The following is a 9311-nucleotide window of genomic DNA, read 5'->3' on the forward strand; positions in this document are numbered from 1 at the left end:
ATGAAGAAACCAGGAAATGACAGAATTGATAGGCACAGGAAGAACACAGAAGAAAGAGGAAACGAAGAAGAAAAAGCAGGAAAGGGAAAAGGTGAAGAAATCAAGATGTAAAATAAGAAGACGAAGAAGAGCAAGAAGACGAAGAAGAAGAAAATGTAGAAATATAAGATGAAAAAGAAGAAGTAGAAAAAGGTTGAAAAGAATAGGAACGAGCATTAGAGGAAAACGTTGAAAAAGGAAAAGAACAAAAGAAGTAGTAGTAGAGGAAGAAGGAAAAGTAGACGAAAGAAGAGAAAGAACATAGAGGAAGAGGAGGAAAAGAAGGAGTAGATGAAGAAGAAGGAAAAGGAGAAGAAGAAGAAGAAGAAGAAGAAGAAGAAGAAGAAGAAGAAGAAGAAGAAGAAGAAGAAGAAGAAGAAGAAGAAGAAGACGGAGGAGAAGAAGAAGAAGAGGAAGAAGAAGTAGTTGTACAGAAAAGTCTAGGATGGTAATCAGTGGTGATGGAGACGTAAATACCGTACATGATATACAGACCGAATTACACATACATTTTGATATACTCAAATGCACCACACATCCATAAACGAAAACAGCCAAACATATATATGCACATAAACAAGTCTACAATATTTAAGCAGCTTGAAATGAAAGATGGGAAGATATTACAGATCTAGAAACATATCTTCAATGAAATATTTTTTTCGTCTTTAAACCCAAGGCTCGAAATTTTGTGGGAGGGGCCAGTGGATTATATCCACCCAAGTACGCAAGTGGTATTTAATTTATTGACCCTGAAAAGATGAAAGACAAAGACTGTCACGATGAATTTGAACTCAGAAAGTAAAGACGGACGAAATACTTCTAAGCATTTCGCCCGACGCGCTAAATTTTCTGCCAGCTCAACGCATTTCGTCAATGAAATATTAAAAAAAACTGGTTCAACTTACAGAGTTGTTAAAAAGGGCAGATTCTGGAAGGTGTCTTCTTTGATTTCCTTTATGTTATTATATCTCAGGGATCTGAAACACAAAATTGAGGTAATGGGAAATTGTATAGAACATATTTGCGACAGAAGTTTTGCTAAACAATTAGATGATAAAAGGGATGGAAAGTAGATCACGATGATGAATAATTGTATGATGGTGATGGAAACGAAGATGGTGTTGATGAGGATGATGAATAAGAGGAGGAGGAAAGGAGGAAGAGGATAATGGTTGTGGTAGACTTGGTAATGGACATTGTGGTTTTGGTAGTAATGAATATGAGGAGGAGCCGTTGGACAAAACTAGTTGGTGGTAGCGTAAATGATGAAGATATTATGATGTTAATGATGAGGGTGATGTTAATGTTGATTATTTTGATTATGACGGGGGTTAGCATGTCTATGCTGATACTGAATATGATAATGATTATAATGATGCTGGTGGGGATGTAACTGTTGGCGTTCATGATGATAGTGTTGAAGATTCTGCATTGGTTGGCGGTATTTTGTGGTAATGAATGTTAATGAAGGTGACGTTGCGGAACTTAACGATGTTTATCATCAAGAAAGATGACAGAGAAAAGGAGAATGATGACGGTGATGGGTAAATGGACGAAGACGTAAATAATTATCTCGGCAGATGTGGTGGTGACATATTAAACGTTTAGTCGAATAAAGAATTCAGCGAATGATAAAGAAGACAATATGAAGGAATCCTGAAAAGAAGAAATTGAAAGGCACAGGAAATTAAAAAAAACATGAAGAAATGAGAGACGAAGAAGAAAAAGCAGAAGAAGAGTAAAACAAAGGAAAAGAAGAAGTACAAGTAGATGAAGAAAAAGAAGTACAAAAGCATTTAAAGGAAAAACAACTTCCATTAGAGGAAAACGTTCAAAAAGTAAAAGGGGAAATGAAGAAGTAGAGGAATAATACGAAGATAGAGGAAAATGTGTAGGAGGAGAAGAAGAAGAAGAAGGATAAGAAGAAATAGAAGTAGAATGAGAAAAAGTAGAACATAACGATGAAGAAGAAAAAGCAGAGACATGAAGGATACGAAGAAGTAAAAGGTGAAAAACGATGACGATGAATAAAAAAAGAAAGAATAAAGAACAAGAAGATGAAAAAGAAGATATCATCCTAATGATAATGATGAAGATGGTGACAATGATGATGATGATGGTGATGATGGTGACGATGAAGCAGTTAATGTCCTTCATTTTCACTATGATGATGATGCTAATGATGACGAAAAGAAAGAAAGAGGAAGTTGACGTTCTTGTTGCACAAAGAACAAGAAAATAATGACTGGAAGAAAGATGAAAACAAAGATACCTTGTTTATACATCATGATGACATCCCATAGAAAACTGTATAACGTCAAAAGCATATTATTATTATTATTATTATTATTATTATTATTATTATTATTATTATTATAGACGTTTCACAGTATGCAATATCGTGAGGCTGTTGTTTGAAGATATTGTGTCTACCGGGCGTTTGTACTGTTTGTCAAGTCACAATAAGACAGAACATTACGCAATATGCGTGCAGTTCCAAGTTATGTCAACTTTTGCAATACATCTAGATTGTAGGGTATCTCTAAAGTTTTCAGATGTTTGTTCAGATTGGGTATTATTGAACCCAATGCTCCCATCACAATAGGGATAACCTTTATGTTCGACTCTCGTAGCTGCCACATCTTAGCGATCTCAATTGTCCGGTCTCCATATTTATCAACTTTTTCTATTTCTTTCATGATGATATTTTGATCTCCTGACACTACTATGTCGATTATTAGGCACTCTTGTTTGTCCCTCCAAAAGGTTACTACATCCAGCCTTCGGTGCTATAACACTTTTCTGTCTGGAAATCAAATCCCAGAGGATTTTTGCCTTCCCTTTTTTGGCCATTGCCTTTTCCGGTGTATGTTGCTACCAAGCACCCGTAACCTCATATCCATACTTACGGCATAGTAGCCAGTGGAGGTTTTGGGCTGCTTTGTCGTGTCTACGCTTCTAATCTTTCTGTGCAAGACTTTCACAAGCACTTACTCGTGAGTCACATTTTCGACCCTCTTCCCACACATTCTGCAGAGGTCCGATGCACTTATGTAGTATATATTCTTTTTCCTGGGCTGCGATGATTAGGCTTTCAGTATTCCTTTTAAGGTCACCCTGGGTAAACTACCCCCATGATGCTTCCTGGTATTTTAATTTGTTGGTTTCACAAAATGTTATACATGACAGCACGTATTCAATTCACACACATATTTACAGACACTCACAAACAATCGCACTTTTCTATCGAATGAGAGTGAGAGTATAAATTTTACAAGGAATATTCGAAAGGAATATGTTATTGAGCTTATATTAAGTGCTCTATTATTTTGAGCAAATAAATATATATACATATATATATATATATGTTTTTATATCATTAATAAATTTATAAAATTATAAATAATATTCACAGGAAATCAATATTCAAATTTCGAAAGATATATGTTTAATGTGACACGGTAATATTTAGAATTATAATTAAATTAAAATTTAAGATGTACAAAATATAAATATATATAAAAAATATAATGTACATAAAAATACATGTGTATATAAATGCATATAAAAATTTATGCGTAATTGAGTATAAATATTAATGTAATCACAAGATAAGCATACTGGCAATAATTCCGCTCTTCGGAGATGAATGGAGTTATTATATACGTGTTACGAACGAATGGTATATATAATAAGACGATATTAATTAAAATATTAAAAAATATTTTAAATATTTAAAATATTAAAATGTATACTGTCCTTTAAGAGTTTGTAAGAGTAATCCCTCCTATAATTTGGAAAATTCATATTTTTCGTTTGTGGAAATTTTAAAGTGTATAGGAAGGGACAAGGACGTGATGAAAGACTGGGATGATTAAAAAAAATTATTAGTACGTCATCAAAGAAAGATTATCAGCATGATTGATCCAACTTACAGTTTCATCAAACTGCTCATGTCATCGAAGGCTCTTTCATCAACTTTTTCGATTTGATTATAGTCCAAATATCTGTAAAATAAAAATGACTTTTCATAGGAGAAAGAATAGAAGAGTTGTATAACGTAAAATATTATGGCTAAACGAATATTTGGTGGAAGAAATAGAAAGTAGAGGAGGACGAGGAAGAGAAGGATGAAGGTGGTGAAATTGGTTCTGCTGGATCTGGGGATGAGGCGAAGGACAGGCGGATGCTGGTAGTACTGATAAAGATAATACTACTGTTGCTGAAATAAAGTTTCAGAATTTACCATATAAAAATGACATTTGAAGACATTGCGTTTCTTCTGCGGTTTCGGCGTCTCGTCAATGAAGTAATATGAAAATGTATTATTCAACTTACAGTGTTGTTAAACTGGACAGATTTTGGAATGTTTCTACTGTGATTTCTTCGAATTTATTACTAACCAAATTCCTGTCAAAAATAATTGAGTCAAATATTATTTGCAAGTGACTGATTCTTGATGTAAACAAGAACAAGCAGCATTGAACAGAAGCGTGATATGATAGAAATTAGAGACGGCAGACTGAAAAACGTTTAAAATTTGGAGGAAGAATGTGAAGTAAGGAGAATAAAAAGAAAACGGAAAAGTTGTTGATGGGCAGGTGAGGCTGGATTAGGGGGTAAAATTGTTCATAGCATACATACACATGCGCGCCGGCAAACCCACGTACATGTGCCTATATGTATATACTCATCAACCCTCACTTGAAATACACATATGCTCACCAACACATTCACCAAAAATTATATACATACCCCCTCACACACTCGCACACACACACACTCGCGCACACACACACTCGCACGCACACACACTCGCACGCACACTCGCACACACACACACACACACACACAAAAGAAGGTTTATACACATGTCTATATACGCACATGCACAAGAAAAAGGGCTAAAAGCCAAAATACAAAAATCTGTGTAAAAAGTGTAAAACATAAGCAATAAGAATAAAAATTAAAGGAGTAAATATGCTCATGGCGAACGCGTACGCGCGCATGTGTCCATACATACACATGCGCGTACGTACACTTACATATATGTGCCTATGTGCATATGCTCGTCCACACTCGCTTGAAACTTTTTTTTAAATCTATGTTTTCTAGCGTCTTTTTTTTCGATTTTTCTCCATTATTTTGCATACAAAATTTCCTATTCAGTTCTTGCTCTACGTCGGTAAGATCCTCCACAAAAGTCTCCAGCTCAGACAACCTTATTGATTCCATTTTCTTTTTTGAAAACAGTAAAACAATTTCCCCCTTCAGCTAGGGGAAAAACGTCTTCTACTATATACATAAAGAAACTTCCTTTCATGCAAAACATAACAGCCAACTCCAAAACAGAGAGGACAACAAATGAGGTCAAATTACGAATATGAAATGTAGAGAATCGAGTTGATTTTTATACCCATAACCTTCATGAGGTGCACGTACATTTCCGTTTTTATGACAGTCACATGCGACAGCTATCCGAGGCATTCATCGCAGCTACGTTTTGGCATCTCGTTTCAAGGAAAGTTGAAAGGTTACCTGCAATTTGCGTCTCAGCCATAAACCAGCACGTTTGGGAATATTTGCACTTACAACTCCGAAATAAAGTTTCAGAATTTACCATATAAGAATGACATTTGAAAACATTGCGTTTCTTTTGCGGTTCTGGCGTATCGTCAATGAAGTAATATAAAAAAAGGTTTTATTCAACTTACAGTTCTGTTAAACTGGAAAGATTTCGGAATGTTCCTACTGTGATTTCCTTGAGTCTATTACGATTCAAATTCCTGTCAAAAATAATTGAGTCAAATTATTCTTGATGAAAACAAGAACAAGCAGCATTCAAGAGAAACGATATGTCATAGATATTAAAGACGGCAGACTGAAAAACGTTTAAAATTTGGAGGAAGAATGTGAAGTAAGGAGAATAAAAACAAAACGGAAAAGTTGTTGATGGGCAGGTGAGGCTGGATAAGAAGGAAAACAAACTAAAAGGCTGGGGAAAAAAAAAAACGGAAGAAGGGAATCAACAATAACAAGAAGCAAATGATTAACAGTTGTGGGAAAAAAAGGAAATACGAAATATAGAAGACGATGATGTAAGATGAAATCTAAAATAAGTCAAGACAAAAAGGACGGGTAGAAAACGAAGAAAGGAATGGCGATAATGACGCAGAAGTAAAATGTGTAATATAATTTAAAGAAGTGAAAAAATTATGGAAAATAGATAGGAGCGAGGGAAAAGGGAAGGAAAGAAATAGGAGAAGAAGGAGGGGGAGATGAAGAAGAAGAAAAAGAAGAAGTTGTACTAAATATACAATTGAAAGGGAGAGCCATTGATGATAATTATCGTTGATATTTATATTTATACACACACGCATACACAAAAAATTTTATATATATATATATATATATATATATATGAATATATATATATATTGGTTTCTTTATATAAGCTTCGATCTCATAGCGATCACTGTGCAATGACTAAGGAAAATAGCCAAATAAAGGGGCATAGAAGCCCTCGATAGAAAAAAGAAGGAATTTTATCCGCGTGGGAGTAGAAACCACATCCCTTTGTTAACAACGAATCAACCTCCACATTTCTGCCAAATTTAACAACTATAGTAGTTCGTGTTTGTTTTTTATGTAAACAAACATTCTATATGCTTTCTGTGGGAAGAATTTTTTTTTTATACGGCGCCAAGTTTACAATCCTGTAAGTAATAATAATAATAATGGTGTTTTTACCATCATTATTATTAACAGGATTATAAACTTGGCACCGTATATAAAACCCATCGCCATAAACTTTAAGCTTATATAAAAAATACCATTATTAATATTTTCAGGATTGTAAGAACGGTGCCATATGAAAAACCATTCGCACCGAAAGCATATTTATATATATATATATAATTATGTGTATTTCTTCTATCTTAATGAATAAAAATTCTTCTGATAGAATAAATGGGTTAATAGAAACCAATGTAGCAAAGAACACAAAATAACTGTGGTTAGCTCCTGTTTTTAAGGCAGGAACTCCTTGAAATTTTGGGTATTTGAGTATATTTAAGAATTTAAGGATTATATATATATATATATATATATATATATTGTTGTACTTGGGGATGGTCATATTGCCAGTTTGGCCAATAAAAACACACGCACTGTATATTTGGTGTTAATTTGCTTCAGCTTTATATTACATTAATCTTAATCTTATTTCGGCTAAATCTTATTTTATTGGCTAAACTGGCAATATGACCATCCCCAAGTACAACAACATCTGTTTCAACACACGATTTCACATCAAAAATCTTGCAAAACAAAAATATATATATATATATATATACATACTTAGAGATACAAACAGTGAGAGAAACACACAGAGAGACAAAGTGTCATGTACACAAATCTATGTACAAATTATGGGGGCTGTAAATATGTGTGCATGTGGGTGTATGTGAATCTATGAGAGCGTATCGATTTGTGCGTCCATTTTTATCTAAATGACATGCCATTTACTGTTTCTCTCTCTCTCTCTCTCTCTTTATATATGTATATATATATATATATTCACGTACACACACAAGATGCTATACAGGCATTCTCAATCACACATTTCTATCTGAGGACATTGACAATGTAACATGGTTAGCATGTGGTACATAATTGGAAGACGCTAAATACTTAGTAATATGTTCCCAATGAAATATTATCTTCAAGACTCCGCCAACTTACATAATCCTTAAACTGGACAGACCATCAAAGGTTCCTACTTGAAGTTTGTCCATTTTATTACTATTCAAATATCTGTAAAATATAATATTAGTTGATATGAATACTTAGAGAGGAACATTATTGTAAAATATATCATTATCAGCGAAATCTTTACAAAATAAGATGATGAGAAGTGTTTTCTGATAAAATGTAAAATATTGTTAAACAATTACTTGATGTAGGAAAAAGAAAGTAGATGAGGATGATGAGGATAATATTGAGAATAAAGGAAATGAAGCGAAGGATAGTGATGGAGGTGGTCGTTTTGGTGTTGGTGAATATAACGAAGAGGCTGTATATAGGTGATGGTGGTATGTTGTTGAAGCTAATTTTATTGTTGATGATGGTTCGTAGGAATGATTTTGATGACGGTAATTATGGCGATGATGATGATGATGATGAAACGATGAGAATTTTTATAAAATATAAAGAAAAATAAAACTTCAATAACTTAATTTGAATAAAATTTGATTTGACGGATTGAAACATGATGAAAATTGGAAGAAGTTGAAGGAAGATGAGAATAAAAAGAGGACGAAAATGAAGTAAGATCTCAAACAGAAGAACGATCATTAGAATATGAAGAATAAGATTAAAATAATGGAGCAGCAGTAAAATTCTAGGAGGATGAAAAGACGGTAAAGTGAAAGTAAATAACGAATAACTCCACGAATAACTGTTCAGAAAACCAGCTTTTTTGCACATCACTCCCTGGTTTTTCGAGCGATTTCCTTCAAATTGCACACGAACATAACTCCTGGCATATCAATTGCTCTGCTTCGATTTTTTGTCAAGGTCATCCGCTTTAAGTGTGACAAATCCGCGAATAACTAGGAACTTCACGCACCAACTGATTTCAAATTCGGGAACTTCGGTGCCTCCACTACACCAGTGCAACATTCCAGACCTGATATGTAGTGAGAGCTACTGTAGTCATGTGTTCAAAGTTACTACCTATACTCAACCATGTTTTTATTCCTTCGTTCAACATAGGTTTGTCATCTGCTCCTATAGAGTTTCCCATTACTCATCAGCAGTTCTGTTGTTTTTTGTGTAAACAAAAAAGATCCCTTTCAAGGCCACTTTACATGCGATTGTTACACCACCAGTGTACGCATTTCAGCCCTTTTCAAAGTTTCTTAGCTCACTGTTATCAAAGACCCTGTTTCGTTTTCCTGTCTTGTTTTCCGTCCGCCACTACCCTCCACGAAAACAATTTAATTTGTGTTCGTGGGAAGAACCATTTTAACGATGCGTACTGCCTTAATTCTTCGAAACGCTGGAGTTTTAATGGTGGCAGCTGATGAAGGGGATGTTTCTATGTGGCCTGCTTGTTTGTTGCACCTTGTTTACCATTTTTGTCCTTGTTCTTTTGCCACGCCATGTACCCAGTTATGTATCTATATGTACATGTGGATGAACGTATATACATACATGTACATATATATGCATATACTCATATATTGTTTATATATATATATATATAT

At 34.2% G+C, this 9311-nt stretch overlaps 1 protein-coding gene across 1 annotated transcript in view; it reads right to left on the reverse strand.

The window, feature by feature from the left end:
* Positions 1-9311, reverse strand: part of LOC106883683 (protein artichoke-like) — a 34423-nt gene that overhangs the window by 2564 nt on the left and 22548 nt on the right. Inside the window, exons 17-21 of the mRNA XM_052977925.1 lie at positions 7786-7857; positions 5757-5828; positions 4381-4452; positions 3978-4049; positions 948-1019 (exon numbers count right to left, since the gene is read on the reverse strand). Of these exons, the coding sequence (XP_052833885.1) occupies positions 948-1019; positions 3978-4049; positions 4381-4452; positions 5757-5828; positions 7786-7857 (360 nt within the window). The remainder of the gene's footprint in view (positions 1-947; positions 1020-3977; positions 4050-4380; positions 4453-5756; positions 5829-7785; positions 7858-9311) is intronic.

Source organism: Octopus bimaculoides, chromosome 29 (assembly GCF_001194135.2).
Source record: "Octopus bimaculoides isolate UCB-OBI-ISO-001 chromosome 29, ASM119413v2, whole genome shotgun sequence".
Lineage (NCBI taxonomy): Eukaryota > Metazoa > Mollusca > Cephalopoda > Octopoda > Octopodidae > Octopus > Octopus bimaculoides.